Source organism: Halictus rubicundus, unplaced genomic scaffold (assembly GCF_050948215.1).
Source record: "Halictus rubicundus isolate RS-2024b unplaced genomic scaffold, iyHalRubi1_principal scaffold0031, whole genome shotgun sequence".
Classification (NCBI taxonomy): domain Eukaryota; kingdom Metazoa; phylum Arthropoda; class Insecta; order Hymenoptera; family Halictidae; genus Halictus; species Halictus rubicundus.
In genome coordinates, this window is record NW_027488572.1 from 247719 (window position 1) to 272548 (window position 24830).

Genomic DNA, 24830 nt, shown 5'->3' on the forward strand with positions numbered 1-24830 from the left:
GCTCAACACAAATCAAAACCTATGAATCTCGACTCACCAGTAGAAGAATGGATGTACGAGATGGATACTGATGCTGGTCGATGCTAATCCTCAGCTGTTGATGTGACGGATGCTGTTGAACTCGCGTTCCTAGACACCTTCAGACTCCGATGGACCACTTCAGCTTCCAGTAGGCTGGTCCAATGATTCTTCAAACCGCCCACCGTGGTCAGTTGTTGATCGTCGCCGTTAGATCTGGACGTTGGGATGCCCAGTGATGTTGTTTTTGTAAACTGAACTAATTGCAGTCACAGTTTAACTCGTAATTAATCGTAAGATCACAGTCCTTGGATCACGATTTGTTAAGTGGAGTGCACTGTCACACTTGACTGACAATTCAATCCCGAACAGAACACTGAATTTTGCCAAAGTATCCGGCTCGAAGGACCAATTATGATCGCGCCGAATGGTCAGCTTCGTTGTTCGGGAGGGGTGTGTTGTGTGGACTGTGATTTCCAGGTTTAACAAAGTAACAAAACTATCACTTTATTTAACATTAATATAAACAAACTTTGTGGACTGTATATTTTTAGCGCGAGTGATTATTACAAGAAAGATGCTCTTGTCTTAATAGCTGTACGTTACAGTTGCCTTAAGAGAAGTACTAAAACTTCGGTATGTTTTTCTAACTAAAGACTGTACGAAACAGTGGCCGTAAGGGAAGTGCTTGGACTTCGGTGTGTATTCTAAATCTACCCGGCGCTTGCCAAACACCGATATTTAAGCTAGTTGTCAATGGGCGGTGACTTGACTGGCCAACGCCCACGATGGTAGAGAAAGTGGTGGAAAAGCGGAAGAAACATTTGGCAAGCCGTGTTGACGGAAAAACCCGGACTCAGGCGGCGCAACGCAGGTAAGGCCCGTCCGGTGACATGTAACAATGACCCAAGTATTTTATGGAGACGGGTGAAAACGGCAATTTCGAAAGTGAAGACCAGGGAAGCACACGTGCAAGGGTAATAAACTACTTCCCGAGTCCTAATCCCCGAAGCGTGATTTTTACTTTCCCGGTTGTAAATGACCTTTTAAAGATTCCGTTCTTGGGACATTTGGTTGCCAAATGTGCAAGACGGGCACTTCGTTCAAGCTAATAAACTGACCCTCGAGGGTCGCACAAACAGATAGCATAGGATAGAGGATAGGATAGGATAGAGGATAGGAGAGGATAGAGGATAGGATAGGATAGAGGATAGGATAGGATAGAGGATAGGATAGGATAGAGGATAGGATAGAGGATAGGATAGGATAGAGGATAGGATAGAGGATAGGATAGAGGATATGATAGGATAGCGGATAGGATATAATGGAGTATAGGATAGGAATGAGGATAGGATAGGTTTCAGGATAGGATAGGATAGAGGATAGGATAAGACAGAGGATAGGTTAGGATAGAGGATAGGATAGGATAGGATAGGATAGAGGATAGGATAGGATAGAGGATAGGAGAGGATAGAGGATAGGATAGGATAGAGGATAGGATAGGATAGGATAGAGGACAGGATAGGATAGAGGACAGGATAGGATAGAGGATAGTATAGAGGATTGGTTAGTATAAAGGATAGGAGAGGATAGAGGATAGGATAGGATTGAGGATAGGATAGGATAGAGGATAGGATAGGATAGAGGATACGATATTATAGAGGATAGGACAGGATAGAGGATAGGATAGGATAGAGGATAGGATAGGATACAGGATAGGATAGGATAGAGGATAGGTTAGGATAGAGGATAGAATAGGATAGAGGATAGGATAGGATAGAGGATAGGATAGGATAGAGGATGGGATAGGATAGAGTACAGAATAGGATAGAGCATAGGATAGGATAGGATTGAGGGTAGGATAGGATAGAGGATAGGATAGGATAGAGGACAGGATAGGGGATTGGATAGCATATAGGACAGGAGACGATAGAAGATAAGATAGGGAATTGGATAGGATAGAGGAAAGGAGACGATAGAGATTGGATAGGATAGATGATATAATAGGAAAGAGGATAGGATATGATAGAGGATACGACATTAAAGAGGATAGGACAGGATAGAGGATAGGATAGGATAGAGGATAGGATAGGATAGAGGATAGGATAGGATACAGGACAGGATAGGATAGAGGATAGGATAGGATAGAGGATAGGTTAGGCTAGAGGATAGGATAGGATAGAGGATAGGATAGGATAGAGGATAGGATAGGATAGAGGATAGGATAGGATAGGATAGAGGACAGGATAGGATAGAGGATAGTATAGAGGATTGGTTAGTATAAAGGATAGGAGAGGATAGAGGATAGGATAGGATTGAGGATAGGATAGGATAGAGGATAGGATAGGATAGAGGATACGATATTATAGAGGATAGGACAGGATAGAGGATAGGATAGGATAGAGGATAGGATAGGATACAGGATAGGATAGGATAGAGGATAGGTTAGGATAGAGGATAGAATAGGATAGAGGATGGGATAGGATAGAGGATAGGATAGGATAGAGGATGGGATAGGATAGAGTATAGAATAGGATAGAGCATAGGATAGGATAGGATTGAGGGTAGGATAGGATAGAGGATAGGATAGGATAGAGGACAGGATAGGGGATTGGATAGGATATAGGACAGGAGACGATAGAAGATAAGATAGGGGATTGGATAGGATAAAGGAAAGGAGACGATAGAGATTGGATAGGATAGATGATATAATAGGAAAGAGGATAGGATATGATAGAGGATACGACATTAAAGAGGATAGGACAGGATAGAGGATAGGATAGGATAGAGGATAGGATAGGATAGAGGATAGGATAGGATAGAGGATAGGATAGGATAGGATAGAGGATAGGATAGGATAGAGGATAGGATAGGATAGAGGATAGCATAGGATAGAGGATAGGATAGGATAGAGGATAGGAGAGGATAGAGGATAGGATAGGATAGAGGATAGGATAGGATAGAGGATAGGATAGGATAGAGGATAGGATAGGATAGAGGATAGGATAGGATAGAGTATAGAATAGGAAAGAGCATAGGATAGGATAGGATTGAGGATAGGATAGGATAGAGGATAGGATAGGATAGAGGATAGGATAGGGGATTGGATAGGATAGAGGACAGGAGACGATAGAAGATAAGATAGGGGATTGGATAGGATAGAGGGCAGGAGACGATACAGGATAAGATTGGGGATTTGCTAGGATAGATGACAGGGGACGATAGAGATTGGATAGGATAGATGATATTATAGCAAAGAGGATAGGATATGATAGAGGATAGGATATAGGAATGGATAGGACAGAGGATAGGATAGCATAGCGGATAGGATAGGATGTAGGATTGGATAGGATAGAGGATAGGATACGATAGAGGATAGGATAGGATAGAGGATAGGATAGGATAGGATTGAGGGTAGGATAGGATAGAGGATAGGATAGAGGATAGGATAGGCTAGAGGGTAGGATAGGATAGAGGATAGGATGGGGGATTGGATAGGATAGAGGACAGGAGACGATAGAAGATAAGATAGGTGATTGGATAGGATAGAGGAAAGGAGACGGTAGAGATTGGATAGGATAGATGATATTATAGGAAAGAGGATAGGATATGATAGAGGATACGATATTATAGAGGATAGGACTGGATAGAGGATAGGATAGGATAGAGGATAGGATAGGATAGAGGATAGGATAGGATAGAGGATAGGATAGGATAGAGGATAGGATAGGGGATTGGATAGGATAGAGGATAGGAGACGATGGAGGATAGGATAGGATGTAGGATTGGATAGGATAGAATATAGGATACGATAGAGGATAGGGTAGGGGATTGGATAGGATAGAGGATAGGATAGAGGATAGGACAGGATAGAGGATAGGATAGGATAGAGGATAGGATAGGATAGAGGATAGGATAGGGTAGAGGATAGGATAGGATAGAGGATAGGATAGGATAGAGTATAGAATAGGAAAGAGCATAGGATAGGATAGGATTGAGGATAGGATAGGATAGAGGATAGGATAGGATAGAGGATAGGATAGGGGATTGGATAGGATAGAGGACAGGAGACGATAGAAGATAAGATTGGGGATTTGCTAGGATAGATGACAGGGGACGATAGAGATTGGATAGGATAGATGATATTATAGCAAAGAGGATAGGATATGATAGAGGATAGGATATAGGAATGGATAGGACAGAGGATAGGATAGCATAGCGGATAGGATAGGATGTAGGATTGGATAGGATAGAGGATAGGATACGATAGAGGATAGGATAGGATAGAGGATAGGATATGATAGAGGATACGATATTATAGAGGATAGGACAGAATAGAGGATAGGATAGGATAGAGGATAGGATAGGATAGAGGATAGGATAGATGATAGGATAGAGGATAGGATTGAGGATAGGATAGAGGATAGGATAGAGGATAGGATAGAGGATAGGATAGAGGATAGGATAGGATAGAGGATAGGATATTGGATAGGATAGGTGGATTGGATAGGATAGAGGATATTATAGGATATAGGATATGATAGGATAGCCGATAGGATAGAAGATAGGATAGAGGATTGGATAGGATAGAGGATATGATAGGATAGCGGATAGGATATAATGGAGCATAGGTTAGGAATGAGGATAGGATAGGATTGGATAGAGAATAGGATTGGATAGAGGATAGGTTAGGATAGAGTATAGAATAGGATAGAGGATAGCATAGGATAGCGGATAGGATAGGATAGAGGATAGGATAGGATAGAGGATAGGATAGGATAGAGGATAGGATAGGATAGAGGATAGGAGAGGATAGAGGATAGGATAGGATAGAGGATAGGATAGGATAGAGGATAGGATAGAGGATTGGATAGGATAGAGGATATGATAGGATAGGGTAGAGGATAGGATAGGATAGAGGATAGGATCGTATAGAGGATAGGATAGGTGATTGGATAGGATAGAGGATAGGATAGGGTAGATGATAGGATAGAGAATAGGATAGGATAGAGGATAGGATAGAATAGAGGATAGGATCGGATAGAGGATCGGATAGGATAGAGGATAGGATAGGATAGAGGATCGGATAGGATAGAGGATAGGATAGGATAGAGGATAGGATAGGATAGGATAGAGGATAGCATAGGATAGAGGATATGATAGGATAGAGGATAGGATGGGATAGAGGATAGGATAGGATAGAGGATAGGATGGGATAGAGGATAGGATAGGGGATTGGATAGGATAGAGGACAGGAGACGATAGAAGATAAGATAGGGGATTGGATAGGATAGAGGGCAGGAGACGATACAGGATAAGATTGGGGATTTGCTAGGATAGATGACAGGGGACGATAGAGATTGGATAGGATAGATGATATTATAGCAAAGAGGATAGGATATGATAGAGGATAGGATATAGGAATGGATAGGACAGAGCATAGGATAGCATAGCGGATAGGATAGGATGTAGGATTGGAAAGGATAGAGGATAGGATACGATAGAGGATAGGATAGGATAGAGTATAGGATAGGATAGAGGATAGGATAGGATAGCGGATAGGATAGGATAGAGGATAGGATAGGATAGAGGATAGGATATGATAGAGGATAGGATAGGATAGAGGATAGGAGAGGATAGAGGATAGGATAGGATAGAGGATAGGATAGGATAGAGGATAGGATAGGATAGAGGATAGGATAGAGGATTGGATAGGATAGAGGATATGATAGGATAGGGTAGAGGATAGGATAGGATAGAGGATAGGATCGTATAGAGGATAGGATAGGTGATTGGATAGGATAGAGGATAGGATAGGGTAGATGATAGGATAGAGAATAGGATAGGATAGAGGATAGGATCGGATAGAGGATAGGATAGGGGATTGGATAGTATAGAGGATAAGATAGGATAGAGGATAGGATAGGATAGAGGATAGGATAGGCTAGAGGATAGTGTCAGATAGAGGATAGGATAGGATAGAGGATAGGATAGGATAGATTATAGGATAGGATAGAGGATAGGATAGGATAGAGGATAGGATAGGATAGAGGAAAGGATAGGATAGAGGATATTATAGGAAAGAGGATAGGATACGATAGAGGATACGATATTATAGAGGATAGGATAGGATAGAGTATCGGATAGGATAGGACAGAGGATAGGATAGGGGATTGGATAGTATAGAGGACAGGAGACGATAGAGGATAGTATAGGATAGAGGATAGGATAGGATAGAGAATAGGATAAGATAGATGATATTACAGGCAAGAGGATAGAATATGATAGAGGATACGATATTACAGAGGATAGGATAGGATAGAGGATACGATAGGATAGAGGATAGGATAGGATAGAGGATAGGATCGGATAGAGGATAGGATAGGATAGAGGATAGGATAGGATAGAGGATAGGATAGGGGATTGGATAGTATAGAGGACAGGAGACGATAGAGGATAGTATAGGATAGAGGATAGGATAGGATAGAGAATAGGATAAGATAGATGATATTACAGGCAAGAGGATAGAATATGATAGAGGATACGATATTACAGAGGATAGGATAGGATAGAGGATACGATAGGATAGAGGATAGGATAGGGGATTGGATAGTATAGAGGATAAGATAGGATAGAGGATAGGATAGGATAGAGGATAGGATAGAATAGAGGATAGGATCGGATAGAGGATCGGATAGGATAGAGGATAGGATAGGATAGAGGATCGGATAGGATAGAGGATAGGATAGGATAGAGGATAGGATAGGATAGGATAGAGGATAGTATAGGATAGAGGATATGATAGGATAGAGGATAGGATGGGATAGAGGATAGGATAGGATAGAGGATAGGATGGGATAGAGGATAGGATAGGGGATTGGATAGGATAGAGGACACGAGACGACAGAAGATAAGATAGGGGATTGGATAGGATAGAGGGCAGGAGACGATACAGGATAAGATTGGGGATTTGCTAGGATAGATGACAGGGGACGATAGAGATTGGATAGGATAGATGATATTATAGCAAAGAGGATAGGATATGATAGAGGATAGGATATAGGAATGGATAGGACAGAGCATAGGATAGCATAGCGGATAGGATAGGATGTAGGATTGGAAAGGATAGAGGATAGGATACGGTAGAGGATAGGATAGGATAGAGTATAGGATAGGATAGAGGATAGGATAGGATAGCGGATAGGATAGGATAGAGGATAGGATAGGATAGAGGATAGGATAGGATAGAGGATAGGATAGGATAGAGGATAGGATAGAGGATTGGATAGGATAGAGGATATGATAGGATAGGGTAGAGGATAGGATAGGATAGAGGATAGGATCGTATAGAGGATAGGATAGGTGATTGGATAGGATAGAGGATAGGATAGGGTAGATGATAGGATAGAGAATAGGATAGGATAGAGGATAGGATAGAATAGAGGATAGGATCGGATAGAGGATAGGATAGGGGATTGGATAGTATAGAGGATAAGATAGGATAGAGGATAGGATAGGATAGAGGATAGGATAGGATAGATTATAGGATAGGATAGAGGATAGGGTAGGGGATTGGATAGGATAGAGGATAGGATAGAGGATAGGACAGGATAGAGGATAGGATAGGATAGAGGATAGGATAGGATAGAGGATAGGATAGGGTAGAGGATAGGATAGGATAGAGGATAGGATAGGATAGAGTAAAGAATAGGAAAGAGCATAGGATAGGATAGGATTGAGGATAGGATAGGATAGAGGATAGGATAGGATAGAGGATAGGATAGGGGATTGGATAGGATAGAGGACAGGAGACGATAGAAGATAAGATTGGGGATTTGCTAGGATAGATGACAGGGGACGATAGAGATTGGATAGGATAGATGATATTATAGCAAAGAGGATAGGATATGATAGAGGATAGGATATAGGAATGGATAGGACAGAGGATAGGATAGCATAGCGGATAGGATAGGATGTAGGATTGGATAGGATAGAGGATAGGATACGATAGAGGATAGGATAGGATAGAGGATAGGATATGATAGAGGATACGATATTATAGAGGATAGGACAGAATAGAGGATAGGATAGGATAGAGGATAGGATAGGATAGAGGATAGGATAGAGGATAGGATAGAGGATAGGATAGAGGATAGGATAGAGGATAGGATAGAGGATAGGATAGAGGATAGGATAGAGGATAGGATAGGATAGAGGATAGGATATTGGATAGGATAGGTGGATTGGATAGGATAGAGGATATTATAGGATATAGGATATGATAGGATAGCCGATAGGATAGAAGATAGGATAGAGGATTGGATAGGATAGAGGATATGATAGGATAGCGGATAGGATATAATGGAGCATAGGTTATGAATGAGGATAGGATAGGATTGGATAGAGAATAGGATAGGATAGAGGATAGGTTAGGATAGAGTATAGAATAGGATAGAGGATAGCATAGGATAGCGGATAGGATAGGATAGAGGATAGGATAGGATAGAGGATAGGATAGGATAGAGGATAGGAGAGGATAGAGGATAGGATAGGATAGAGGATAGGATAGGATAGAGGATAGGATAGAGGATTGGATAGGATAGAGGATATGATAGGATAGGGTAGAGGATAGGATAGGATAGAGGATAGGATCGTATAGAGGATAGGATAGGTGATTGGATAGGATAGAGGATAGGATAGGGTAGATGATAGGATAGAGAATAGGATAGGATAGAGGATAGGATAGAATAGAGGATAGGATCGGATAGAGGATCGGATAGGATAGAGGATAGGATAGGATAGAGGATCGGATAGGATAGAGGATAGGATAGGATAGAGGATAGGATAGGATAGGATAGAGGAGAGTATAGGATAGAGGATATGATAGGATAGAGGATAGGATGGGATAGAGGATAGGATAGGATAGAGGATAGGATGGGATAGAGGATAGGATAGGGGTTTGGATAGGATAGAGGACAGGAGACGATAGAAGATAAGATAGGGGATTGGATAGGATAGAGGGCAGGAGACGATACAGGATAAGATTCGGGATTTGCTAGGATAGATGACAGGGGACGATAGAGATTGGATAGGATAGATGATATTATAGCAAAGAGGATAGGATATGATAGAGGATAGGATATAGGAATGGATAGGACAGAGCATAGGATAGCATAGCGGATAGGATAGGATGTAGGATTGGAAAGGATAGAGGATAGGATACGATAGAGGATAGGATAGGATAGAGTATAGGATAGGATAGAGGATAGGATAGGATAGCGGATAGGATAGGATAGAGGATAGGATAGGATAGAGGATAGGATAGGATAGCGGATAGGATAGGATAGAGGATAGGATAGGATAGAGGATAGGATATGATAGAGGATAGGATAGGATAGAGGATAGGAGAGGATAGAGGATAGGATAGGATAGAGGATAGGATAGGATAGAGGATAGGATAGGATAGAGGATAGGATAGAGGATTGGATAGGATAGAGGATATGATAGGATAGGGTAGAGGATAGGATAGGATAGAGGATAGGATCGTATAGAGGATAGGATAGGTGATTGGATAGGATAGAGGATAGGATAGGGTAGATGATAGGATAGAGAATAGGATAGGATAGAGGATAGGATCGGATAGAGGATAGGATAGGGGATTGGATAGTATAGAGGATAAGATAGGATAGAGGATAGGATAGGATAGAGGATAGGATAGGCTAGAGGATAGTGTCAGATAGAGGATAGGATAGGATAGAGGATAGGATAGGATAGATTATAGGATAGGATAGAGGATAGGATAGGATAGAGGATAGGATAGGATAGAGGAAAGGATAGGATAGAGGATATTATAGGAAAGAGGATAGGATACGATAGAGGATACGATATTATAGAGGATAGGATAGGATAGAGTATCGGATAGGATAGGACAGAGGATAGGATAGGGGATTGGATAGTATAGAGGACAGGAGACGATAGAGGATAGTATAGGATAGAGGATAGGATAGGATAGAGAATAGGATAAGATAGATGATATTACAGGCAAGAGGATAGAATATGATAGAGGATACGATATTACAGAGGATAGGATAGGATAGAGGATACGATAGGATAGAGGATAGGATAGGATAGAGGATAGGATCGGATAGAGGATAGGATAGGATAGAGGATAGGATAGGATAGAGGATAGGATAGGGGATTGGATAGGATAGAGGATAGGAGACGATGGAGGATAGGATAGGATGTAGGATTGGATAGGATAGAGGATAGGATACGATACAGGATAGGGTATGGGATTGGATAGGATAGAGGATAGGAGACGATGGAGGATAGGATAGGATAGAGGATATTATAGGATAGAGGATATGATAGGATAGCGGATAGGATATAATGGAGTATAGGATAGGAATGAGGATAGGATAGCGTTGAGGATAGGATAGGATAGAGGATAGGTTAGGATAGAGGATAGGATAGGATAGAGGATAGGATAGGATAGAGGATAGGATAGGATAGAGGATAGGTTAGGATAGACGATAGGATAGGATAGAGGATAGGATAGGATACAGGATAGGATAGGATAGAGGATAGGATAGGATAGAGGATAGGATAGGATAGAGGATAGGATAGGATAGAGGATAGGATAGGATAGAGGATAGGATAGGATAGAGGATAGGATAGGATAGAGGATAGGATAGGATAGAGGATAGGATAGAGGATAGGATAGGATAGGATAGAGGATAGGATAGGATAGGATAGAGGATAGGATAGGATAGAGGATGTGATAGGATAGAGTATAGAATAGGATAGAGCATAGGATAGGATAGGATTGAGGGTAGGATAGGATAGAGGATAGGATACGATAGAGGATAGGATAGGGGATTGGATAGGATAGTGGACAGGAGACGATAGAAGATAAGATAGGGGATTGGATAGGATAGAGGAAAGGAGACGATAGAGATTGGATAGGATAGATGATATTATAGGAAAGAGGATAGGATATGATAGAGGATACGATATTATAGAGGACAGGACAGGATAGAGGATAGGATAGGATAGAGGATAGGATAGGATAGAGGATAGGATAGAGGATAGGATAGGATAGAGGATAGGATAGAGGATAGGATAGAGGATTGGATTGGATACAGGATATTATAGGATAGAGGATATGATACGATAGCGGATAGGTTATAATGGAGTATAGGATAGTAATGAGGATAGGATAGCGTTGAGGATAGGATAGGATAGAGGATAGGATAGGATAGAGGATAGGTTAGGATAGAGGATAGGATAGGATAGAGGATAGGATAGGATAGAGGGTAGGATAGGATAGAGGATAGGATAGGATAGAGGATAGGATAGAGGATAGGATAGGATAGAGGATAGGAGACGATGGGGGATAGGATAGGATGTAGGATTGGATAGGATAGAGGATATGATAGGATAGAGGATAGGGTAGGGGATTGGATAGGATAGAGGATAGGTGACGATGGAGGATAGGATAGGAGAGAGGATAGGATAGGATAGAGGATAGGATAGCAAAGCGGATAGGATAGGATAGGATAGAGGATAGGATAGCAAAGCGGATAGGATAGGATGTAGGATTGGATAGGATAGAGGATAGGATAGGATAGAGGATAGGATAGGATAGAGGATAGGATAGGATAGAGGATAGGATAGGATAGATGATATTATAGGATAGAGGATAGAATATGATAGAGGATACGATATTATACAGGATACGATAGGATAGAGGATTGGATAGGGGATTGGATAGGATAGAGGATAGGAGACGATAGAGGATAGGATAGGATAGAGGATAGGATAGGATAGAGAATAGGATAGGATAGATGATATAATAGGCAAGAGGATAGGATATGATAGAGGATACGATATTATAGAGGATAGGATAGGATAGAGGATAGGATAGGCTAGAGGATAGGATCAGATAGAGGATAGGATAGGATAGAGGATAGGATAGGATAGATGATATTATAGGATAGAGGATAGAATATGATAGAGGATACGATATTATACAGGATACGATAGGATAGAGGATTGGATAGGGGATTGGATAGGATAGAGGATAGGAGACGATAGAGGATAGGATAGGATAGAGGATAGGATAGGATAGAGAATAGGATAGGATAGATGATATTATAGGCAAGAGGATAGGATATGATAGAGGATACGATATTATAGAGGATAGGATAGGATAGAGGATAGGATAGGCTAGAGGATAGGATCAGATAGAGGATAGGATAGGATAGAAGATAGGATAGGATAGAGGATAGGATAGGATAGAGGATAGATGATATTATAGGATAGAGGATAGAATATGATAGAGGTTACGATATTATAGAGGATACGATAGGATAGAGGATAGGATAGGGGATTGGATAGGATAGAGGACAGGACACGATAGAGGATAAGATAGGGGATTTGATAGAATAGAGGACAGGAGACGATAGAGAATAGGATATGATAGAGGATAGGATAGGATAGAGGATAGGATAGGATAGAGGATAGGATAGGGGATTGGATAGGATAGAGGATAGGAGACGATGGGGGATAGGATAGGATGTAGGATTGGATAGGATAGAGGATATGATAGGATAGAGGATAGGGTAGGGGATTGGATAGCATAGAGGATAGGTGACGATGGAGGATAGGATAGGAGAGAGGATAGGATAGGATAGAGGATAGGATAGGATAGAGGATAGGATAGGATAGAGGATAGATGATATTATAGGATAGAGGATAGAATATGATAGAGGTTACGATATTATAGAGGATACGATAGGATAGAGGATAGGATAGGGGATTGGATAGGATAGAGGACAGGACACGATAGAGGATAAGATAGGGGATTTGATAGAATAGAGGACAGGAGACGATAGAGAATAGGGTATGATAGAGGATAGGATAGGATAGAGGATAGGATAGGATAGAGGATAGGATAGGGGATTGGATAGGATAGAGGATAGGAGACGATGGGGGATAGGATAGGATGTAGGATTGGATAGGATAGAGGATATGATAGGATAGAGGATAGGGTAGGGGATTGGATAGCATAGAGGATAGGTGACGATGGAGGATAGGATAGGAGAGAGGATAGGATAGGATAGAGGATAGGATAGGATAGAGGATAGGATAGAGGATTGGATAGGATAGAGGATATGATAGGATAGGGTAGAGGATAGGATAGGATAGAGGATAGGATCGTATAGAGGATAGGATAGGTGATTGGATAGGATAGAGGATAGGATAGGGTAGATGATAGGATAGAGAATAGGATAGGATAGAGGATAGGATAGAATAGAGGATAGGATCGGATAGAGGATCGGATAGGATAGAGGATAGGATAGGATAGAGGATCGGATAGGATAGAGGATAGGATAGGATAGAGGATAGGATAGGATAGGATAGAGGATAGTATAGGATAGAGGATATGATAGGATAGAGGATAGGATGGGATAGAGGATAGGATAGGATAGAGGATAGGATGGGATAGAGGATAGGATAGGGGATTGGATAGGATAGAGGACAGGAGACGATAGAAGATAAGATAGGGGATTGGATAGGATAGAGGGCAGGAGACGATACAGGATAAGATTGGGGATTTGCTAGGATAGATGACAGGGGACGATAGAGATTGGATAGGATAGATGATATTATAGCAAAGAGGATAGGATATGATAGAGGATAGGATATAGGAATGGATAGGACAGAGCATAGGATAGCATAGCGGATAGGATAGGATGTAGGATTGGAAAGGATAGAGGATAGGATACGATAGAGGATAGGATAGGATAGAGTATAGGATAGGATAGAGGATAGGATAGGATAGCGGATAGGATAGGATAGAGGATAGGATAGGATAGAGGATAGGATATGATAGAGGATAGGATAGGATAGAGGATAGGATAGGATAGAGGATAGGATAGGATAGAGGATAGGATAGAGGATTGGATAGGATAGAGGATATGATAGGATAGGGTAGAGGATTCGGAGGCCGCCGGGCATCTCGAGCGGGGGCTCGGATGCTCATCGGGCGGCCTAACAGGGGGGAAGGCGCCACGTCGTCCGTTGCGTGGTGCCTTCGGATAGAGTAGGTACGGGAGGGGGCCGCGTCCCCCCCTGGGTGGTATGCTAAGGCGGGGGCACACCGGATTGACATGCGCGCGCAGAGCACGGGTGCCCCCAGGAGTCTAGGGACGGACGGGGAGGAGTTAGTGGGTATACTCGGCGTTGCACCAACCAGCCGAGGAGTCCCACATAACCCGGACCACCCCCCCCCCGGGGGGGTTCGGGTATCCGTAACGAGATTACCTCCTCGGAAAAAAAAAAAAAAAAAAAAAAAATAGGATAGGGTAGAGGATAGGATAGGATAGAGGATAGGATCGTATAGAGGATAGGATAGGTGATTGGATAGGATAGAGGATAGGATAGGGTAGATGATAGGATAGAGAATAGGATAGGATAGAGGATAGGATCGGATAGAGGATAGGATAGGGGATTGGATAGTATAGAGGATAAGATAGGATAGAGGATAGGATAGGATAGAGGATAGGATAGGCTAGAGGATAGTGTCAGATAGAGGATAGGATAGGATAGAGGATAGGATAGGATAGATTATAGGATAGGATAGAGGATAGGATAGGATAGAGGATAGGATAGGATAGAGGAAAGGATAGGATAGAGGATATTATAGGAAAGAGGATAGGATACGATAGAGGATACGATATTATAGAGGATAGGATAGGATAGAGTATCGGATAGGATAGGACAGAGGATAGGATAGGGGATTGGATAGTATAGAGGACAGGAGACGATAGAGGATAGTATAGGATAGAGGATAGGATAGGATAGAGAATAGGATAAGATAGATGATATTACAGGCAAGAGGATAGAATATGATAGAGGATACGATATTACAGAGGATAGGATAGGATAGAGGATACGATAGGATAGAGGATAGGATAGGATAGAGGATAGGATCGGATAGAGGATAGGATAGGATAGAGGATAGGATAGGATAGAGGATAGGATAGGGGATTGGATAGGATAGAGGATAGGAGACGATGGAGGATAGGATAGGATGTAGGATTGGATAGGATAGAGGATAGGATACGATACAGGATAGGGTATGGGATTGGATAGGATAGAGGATAGGAGACGATGGAGGATAGGATAGGATAGAGGATATTATAGGATAGAGGATATGATAGGATAGCGGATAGGATATAATGGAGTATAGGATAGGAATGAGGATAGGATAGCGTTGAGGATAGGATAGGATAGAGGATAGGTTAGGATAGAGGATAGGATAGGATAGAGGATAGGATAGGATAGAGGATAGGATAGGATAGAGGATAGGTTAGGATAGACGATAGGATAGGATAGAGGATAGGATAGGATACAGGATAGGATAGGATAGAGGATAGGATAGGATAGAGGATAGGATAGGATAGAGGATAGGATAGGATAGAGGATAGGATAGGATAGAGGATAGGATAGGATAGAGGATAGGATAGGATAGAGGATAGGATAGGATAGAGGATAGGATAGATTATAGGATAGGATAGGATAGAGGATAGGATAGGATAGAGGATAGGATAGGATAGAGGATGTGATAGGATAGAGTATAGAATAGGATAGAGCATAGGATAGGATAGGATTGAGGGTAGGATAGGATAGAGGATAGGATACGATAGAGGATAGGATAGGGGATTGGATAGGATAGTGGACAGGAGACGATAGAAGATAAGATAGGGGATTGGATAGGATAGAGGAAAGGAGACGATAGAGATTGGATAGGATAGATGATATTATAGGAAAGAGGATAGGATATGATAGAGGATACGATATTATAGAGGACAGGACAGGATAGAGGATAGGATAGGATAGAGGATAGGATAGGATAGAGGATAGGATAGGATAGAGGATAGGATAGAGGATAGGATAGGATAGAGGATAGGATAGGATAGAGGATAGATGATATTATAGGATAGAGGATAGAATATGATAGAGGTTACGATATTATAGAGGATACGATAGGATAGAGGATAGGATAGGGGATTGGATAGGATAGAGGACAGGACACGATAGAGGATAAGATAGGGGATTTGATAGAATAGAGGACAGGAGACGATAGAGAATAGGATATGATAGAGGATAGGATAGGATAGAGGATAGGATAGGATAGAGGATAGGATAGGGGATTGGATAGGATAGAGGATAGGAGACGATGGGGGATAGGATAGGATGTAGGATTGGATAGGATAGAGGATATGATAGGATAGAGGATAGGGTAGGGGATTGGATAGCATAGAGGATAGGTGACGATGGAGGATAGGATAGGAGAGAGGATAGGATAGGATAGAGGATAGGATAGGATAGAGGATAGATGATATTATAGGATAGAGGATAGAATATGATAGAGGTTACGATATTATAGAGGATACGATAGGATAGAGGATAGGATAGGGGATTGGATAGGATAGAGGACAGGACACGATAGGGGATAAGATAGGGGATTTGATAGAATAGAGGACAGGAGACGATAGAGAATAGGGTATGATAGAGGATAGGATAGGATAGAGGATAGGATAGGATAGAGGATAGGATAGGGGATTGGATAGGATAGAGGATAGGAGACGATGGGGGATAGGATAGGATGTAGGATTGGATAGGATAGAGGATATGATAGGATAGAGGATAGGGTAGGGGATTGGATAGCATAGAGGATAGGTGACGATGGAGGATAGGATAGGAGAGAGGATAGGATAGGATAGAGGATAGGATAACAAAGCGGATAGGATAGGATAGGATAGAGGATAGGATAGCAATGCGGATAGGATAGGATAGGATAGAGGATAGGATAGCAAAGCGGATAGGATAGGATGTAGGATTGGATAGGATAGAGGATAGGATAGGATAGAGGATAGGATAGGATAGAGAATAGGATAGGATAGATGATATTATAGGCAAGAGGATAGGATATGATAGAGGATACGATATTATAGAGGATAGGATAGGATAGAGGATAGGATAGGCTAGAGGATAGGATCAGATAGAGGATAGGATAGGATAGAGGATAGGATAGGATAGAGGATAGGATAGGATAGAGGATAGGATAGGATAGAGGATAGGGTAGGATAGAGGATAGGATAGGATAGGATAGAGGATAGGATAGGATAGATGATATTATAGGAAAGAGGATAGGATACGATAGAGGATACGATATCATAGAGAATAGGATAGGATAGAGTATCGGATAGGATAGGACAGAGGATAGGATAGGGGATTGGATAGGATAGAGGACAGGAGACGATAGAGGATAGTATAGGATAGAGGATAGGATAGGATAGAGAATAGGATAGGATAGATGATATTACAGGCAAGAGGATAGAATATGATATAGAATACGATATTATAGAGGATAGGATAGGATAGAGGATAGGATCGGATAGAGGATAGGATAGGATAGAGGATAGGATAGGATAGAGGATAGGATAGGGGATTGGATAGGATAGAGGATAGGAGACGATGGAGGATAGGATAGGATGTAGGATTGGATAGGATAGACGATAGGATAGGATAGAGGATAGGGCAGGGGATTGGATAGGATAGAGGATAGGAGACGATGGAGGATAGGATAGGATAGAGGATATGATAGGATAGAGGATAGGATAGAGGATTGGTTAGTATAAAGGATAGGATAGGATAGAGGATAGGATAGGATAGAGGATAGGATAGAGGATAGGATAGAGGATAGAGGATAGGATAGAGGATAGGATAGAGGATAGGATAGGATAGAGGATAGGATAGAGGATTGGATAGGATAGAGGATATTATAGGATAGAGGATATGATAGGATAGCGGATAGGATATAATGGAGTATAGGATAGGAATGAGGATAGGATAGCGTTGAGGATAGGATAGGATACAGGATAGGATAGGATAGGATAGGATAGAGGATAGGTTAGGATAGAGGATAGGATAGGATAGAGGATAATATAGGATAGAGGATAGGATAGGATAGAGGATAGGTTAGGATAGAGGATAGGATAGGATAGAGGATAGGATAGGATAGAGGATAGGATAGGGGATTGGATAGGATAGAGGATAGGAGACGATGGAGGATAGGATAGGATGTAGGATTGGATAGGATAGAATATAGGATAGGATAGAGGATAGGGTAGGGGATTTAATAGGATAGAGGATAGGAGACGATGGAGGATAGGATAGAATAGAGGATAGGATAGGATAGATGATATTATAGGAAAGAGGATAGGATACGATAGAGGATACGATATTATAGAGGATAGGATAGGATAGAGTATCGGATAGGATAGGACAGAGGATAGGATAGGGGATTGGATAGTATAGAGGACAGGAGACGATAGAGGATAGTATAGGATAGAGGATAGGATAGGATAGAGAATAGGATAGGATAGATGATATTACAGGCAAGAGGATAGAATATGATAGAGGATACGATATTACAGAGGATAGGATAGGATAGAGGATAGGATAGGATAGAGGATAGGATAGGATAGAGGATAGGATCGGATAGAGGATAGGATAGGATAGAGGATAGGATAGGATAGAGGATAGGATAGGGGATTGGATAGGATAGAGGATAGGAGACGATGGAGGATAGGATAGGATGTAGGATTGGATAGGATAGAGGATATGATAGGATAGCGGATAGGATATAATGGAGTATAGGATAGGAATGAGGATAGGATAGCGTTGAGGATAGGATAGGATAGAGGATAGGTTAGGATAGAGGATAGGATAGGATAGAGGATAGGATAGGATAGAGGATAGGATAGGATAGAGGATAGGATAGGATAGAGTATAGGTTAGGATAGAGGATAGGATAGGATAGAGGATAGGATAGGATAGAGGATAGGATAGGATAGAGGATAGGATAGGATAGAGGATAGGATAGGATAGAGGATAGGATAGGATAGAGGATAGGATAGGATAGAGGATAGGATAGAGGATAGGATAGGATAGGATAGAGGATAGGATAGGATAGAGGATAGGATAGGATAGAGGATAGGATAGGATAGAGGATGTGAAAGGATAGAGTATAGAATAGGATAGAGCATAGGATAGGATAGGATTGAGGGTAGGATAGGATAGAGGATAGGGTACGATAGAGGATAGGATAGGGGATTGGATAGGATAGAGGACAGGAGACGATAGAAGATAAGATAGGGGATTGGATAGGATAGAGGAAAGGAGACGATAGAGATTGGATAGGATAGATGATATTATAGGAAAGAGGATAGGATATGATAGAGGATACGATATTATAGAGGACAGGACAGGATAGAGGATAGGATAGGATAGAGGATAGGATAGGATAGAGGATAGGATAGGATAGAGGATAGGATAGAGGATAGGATAGGATAGAGGATAGGATAGAGGATAGGATAGAGGATTGGATTGGATACAGGATATTATAGGATAGAGGATATGATACGATAGCGGATAGGTTATAATGGAGTATAGGATAGTAATGAGGATAGGATAGCGTTGAGGATAGGATAGGATAGAGGATAGGATAGGATAGAGGATAGGTTAGGATAGAGGATAGGATAGGATAGAGGATAGGATAGGATAGAGGGTAGGATAGGATAGAGGATAGGATAGGATAGAGGATAGGATAGAGGATAGGATAGGATAGAGGATAGGAGACGATGGGGGATAGGATAGGATGTAGGATTGGATAGGATAGAGGATATGATAGGATAGAGGATAGGGTAGGGGATTGGATAGGATAGAGGATAGGTGACGATGGAGGATAGGATAGGAGAGAGGATAGGATAGGATAGAGGATAGGATAGCAAAGCGGATAGGATAGGATAGGATAGAGGATAGGATAGCAAAGCGGATAGGATAGGATGTAGGATTGGATAGGATAGAGGATAGGATAGGATAGAGGATAGGATAGGATAGAGGATAGGATAGGATAGATGATATTATAGGATAGAGGATAGAATATGATAGAGGATACGATATTATACAGGATACGATAGGATAGAGGATTGGATAGGGGATTGGATAGGATAGAGGATAGGAGACGATAGAGAATAGGATATGATAGAGGATAGGATAGGATAGAGGATAGGATAGGATAGAGGATAGGATAGGGGATTGGATAGGATAGAGGATAGGAGACGATGGGGGATAGGATAGGATGTAGGATTGGATAGGATAGAGGATATGATAGGATAGAGGATAGGGTAGGGGATTGGATAGCATAGAGGATAGGTGACGATGGAGGATAGGATAGGAGAGAGGATAGGATAGGATAGAGGATAGGATAGCAAAGCGGATAGGATAGGATAGGATAGAGGATAGGATAGCAAAGCGGATAGGATAGGATGTAGGATTGGATAGGATAGAGGATAGGATAGGATAGAGGATAGGATAGGATAGAGAATAGGATAGGATAGATGATATTATAGGCAAGAGGATAGGATATGATAGAGGATACGATATTATAGAGGATAGGATAGGATAGAGGATAGGATAGGCTAGAGGATAGGATCAGATAGAGGATAGGATAGGATAGAGGATAGGATAGGATAGAGGATAGGATGGGATAGAGGATAGGATAGGATAGAGGATAGGATAGGATAGAGGATAGGATAGGATAGAGGATAGGGTAGGATAGAGTATCGGATAGGATAGGACAGAGGATAGGATAGGGGATTGGATAGGATAGAGGACAGGAGACGATAGAGGATAGTATAGGATAGAGGATAGGATAGGATAGAGAATAGGATAGGATAGATGATATTACAGGCAAGAGGATAGAATATGATATAGAATACGATATTATAGAGGATAGGATAGGATAGAGGATAGGATCGGATAGAGGATAGGATAGGATAGAGGATAGGATAGGATAGAGGATAGGATAGGGGATTGGATAGGATAGAGGATAGGAGACGATGGAGGATAGGATAGGATGTAGGATTGGATAGGATAGACGATAGGATAGGATAGAGGATAGGGCAGGGGATTGGATAGGATAGAGGATAGGAGACGATGGAGGATAGGATAGGATAGAGGATATGATAGGATAGAGGATAGGATAGAGGATTGGTTAGTATAAAGGATAGGATAGGATAGAGGATAGGATAGGATAGAGGATAGGATAGAGGATAGGATAGAGGATAGAGGATAGGATAGAGGATAGGATAGAGGATAGGATAGGATAGAGGATAGGATAGAGGATTGGATAGGATAGAGGATATTATAGGATAGAGGATATGATAGGATAGCGGATAGGATATAATGGAGTATAGGATAGGAATGAGGATAGGATAGCGTTGAGGATAGGATAGGATACAGGATAGGATAGGATAGGATAGGATAGAGGATAGGTTAGGATAGAGGATAGGATAGGATAGAGGATAATATAGGATAGAGGATAGGATAGGATAGAGGATAGGTTAGGATAGAGGATAGGATAGGATAGAGGATAGGATAGGATAGAGGATAGGATAGGGGATTGGATAGGATAGAGGATAGGAGACGATGGAGGATAGGATAGGATGTAGGATTGGATAGGATAGAATATAGGATAGGATAGAGGATAGGGTAGGGGATTTAATAGGATAGAGGATAGGAGACGATGGAGGATAGGATAGAATAGAGGATAGGATAGGATAGATGATATTATAGGAAAGAGGATAGGATACGATAGAGGATACGATATTATAGAGGATAGGATAGGATAGAGTATCGGATAGGATAGGACAGAGGATAGGATAGGGGATTGGATAGTATAGAGGACAGGAGACGATAGAGGATAGTATAGGATAGAGGATAGGATAGGATAGAGAATAGGATAGGATAGATGATATTACAGGCAAGAGGATAGAATATGATAGAGGATACGATATTACAGAGGATAGGATAGGATAGAGGATAGGATAGGATAGAGGATAGGATAGGATAGAGGATAGGATCGGATAGAGGATAGGATAGGATAGAGGATAGGATAGGATAGAGGATAGGATAGGGGATTGGATAGGATAGAGGATAGGAGACGATGGAGGATAGGATAGGATGTAGGATTGGATAGGATAGAGGATATGATAGGATAGCGGATAGGATATAATGGAGTATAGGATAGGAATGAGGATAGGATAGCGTTGAGGATAGGATAGGATAGAGGATAGGTTAGGATAGAGGATAGGATAGGATAGAGGATAGGATAGGATAGAGGATAGGATAGGATAGAGGATAGGATAGGATAGAGTATAGGTTAGGATAGAGGATAGGATAGGATAGAGGATAGGATAGGATAGAGGATAGGATAGGATAGAGGATAGGATAGGATAGAGGATAGGATAGGATAGAGGATAGGATAGGATAGAGGATAGGATAGGATAGAGGATAGGATAGAGGATAGGATAGGATAGGATAGAGGATAGGATAGGATAGAGGATAGGATAGGATAGAGGATGTGAAAGGATAGAGTATAGAATAGGATAGAGCATAGGATAGGATAGGATTGAGGGTAGGATAGGATAGAGGATAGGGTACGATAGAGGATAGGATAGGGGATTGGATAGGATAGAGGACAGGAGACGATAGAAGATAAGATAGGGGATTGGATAGGATAGAGGAAAGGAGACGATAGAGATTGGATAGGATAGATGATATTATAGGAAAGAGGATAGGATATGATAGAGGATACGATATTATAGAGGACAGGACAGGATAGAGGATAGGATAGGATAGAGGATAGGATAGGATAGAGGATAGGATAGGATAGAGGATAGGATAGAGGATAGTATAGGATAGAGGATAGGATAGAGGATAGGATAGAGGATTGGATTGGATACAGGATATTATAGGATAGAGGATATGATACGATAGCGGATAGGTTATAATGGAGTATAGGATAGTAATGAGGATAGGATAGCGTTGAGGATAGGATAGGATAGAGGATAGGATAGGATAGAGGATAGGTTAGGATAGAGGATAGGATAGGATAGAGGATAGGATAGGATAGAGGGTAGGATAGGATAGAGGATAGGATAGGATAGAGGATAGGATAGAGGATAGGATAGGATAGAGGATAGGAGACGATGGGGGATAGGATAGGATGTAGGATTGGATAGGATAGAGGATATGATAGGATAGAGGATAGGGTAGGGGATTGGATAGGATAGAGGATAGGTGACGATGGAGGATAGGATAGGAGAGAGGATAGGATAGGATAGAGGATAGGATAGCAAAGCGGATAGGATAGGATAGGATAGAGGATAGGATAGCAAAGCGGATAGGATAGGATGTAGGATTGGATAGGATAGAGGATAGGATAGGATAGAGGATAGGATAGGATAGAGGATAGGATAGGATAGATGATATTATAGGATAGAGGATAGAATATGATAGAGGATACGATATTATACAGGATACGATAGGATAGAGGATTGGATAGGGGATTGGATAGGATAGAGGATAGGAGACGATAGAGGATAGGATAGGATGTAGGATTGGATAGGATAGAGGATATGATAGGATAGAGGATAGGGTAGGGGATTGGATAGGATAGAGGATAGGTGACGATGGAGGATAGGATAGCAAAGCGGATAGGATAGGATGTAGGATTGGATAGGATAGAGGATAGGATAGGATAGAGGATAGGATAGGATAGATGATATTATAGGCAAGAGGATAGGATATGATAGAGGATACGATATTATAGAGGATAGGATAGGATAGAGGATAGGATAGGCTAGAGGATAGGATCAGATAGAGGATAGGATAGGATAGAGGATAGGATAGGATAGAGAATAGGATAGGATAGATGATATTATAGGCAAGAGGATAGGATATGATAGAGGATACGATATTATAGAGGATAGGATAGGATAGAGGATAGGATAGGCTAGAGGATAGGATCAGATAGAGGATAGGATAGGATAGAGGATAGGATAGGATAGAGGATAGGATAGGATAGAGGATAGGATAGGATAGATGATATTACAGGCAAGAGGATAGAATATGATATAGAATACGATATTATAGAGGATAGGATAGGATAGAGGATAGGATCGGATAGAGGATAGGATAGGATAGAGGATAGGATAGGATAGAGGATAGGATAGGATAGAGGATAGGATAGGGGATTGGATAGGATAGAGGATAGGAGACGATGGAGGATAGGATAGGATGTAGGATTGGATAGGATAGAGGATAGGATAGGATAGAGGATAGAATATGATAGAGGATAAGATAGGATAGAGGATAGGATAGGGGATTGGATAGGATAGAGGACAGGACACGATAGAGGATAAGATAGGGGATTTGATAGAATAGAGGACAGGAGACGATAGAGAATAGGATATGATAGAGGATAGGATAGGATAGAGGATAGGATAGGATAGAGGATAGGATAGGGGATTGGATAGGATAGAGGATAGGAGACGATGGGGGATAGGATAGGATGTAGGATTGGATAGGATAGAGGATATGATAGGATAGAGGATAGGGTAGGGGATTGGATAGCATAGAGGATAGGTGACGATGGAGGATAGGATAGGAGAGAGGATAGGATAGGATAGAGGATAGGATAGCAAAGCGGATAGGATAGGATAGGATAGAGGATAGGATAGCAAAGCGGATAGGATAGGATGTAGGATTGGATAGGATAGAGGATAGGATAGGATAGAGGATAGGATAGGATAGAGAATAGGATAGGATAGATGATATTATAGGCAAGAGGATAGGATATGATAGAGGATACGATATCATAGAGGATAGGATAG

The 24830-nt window shown here is 41.5% G+C and overlaps 1 protein-coding gene across 1 annotated transcript in view; it reads right to left on the reverse strand.

The window, feature by feature from the left end:
- Positions 1-83: 83 nt before the first annotated feature.
- LOC143363306 (uncharacterized) overlaps positions 84-24830 on the reverse strand; it is a 141872-nt gene continuing 117125 nt past the window's right edge. The window contains exon 7 of the mRNA XM_076803913.1: positions 84-234. Coding sequence (XP_076660028.1) covers positions 84-234 — 151 coding nt within the window. The remainder of the gene's footprint in view (positions 235-24830) is intronic.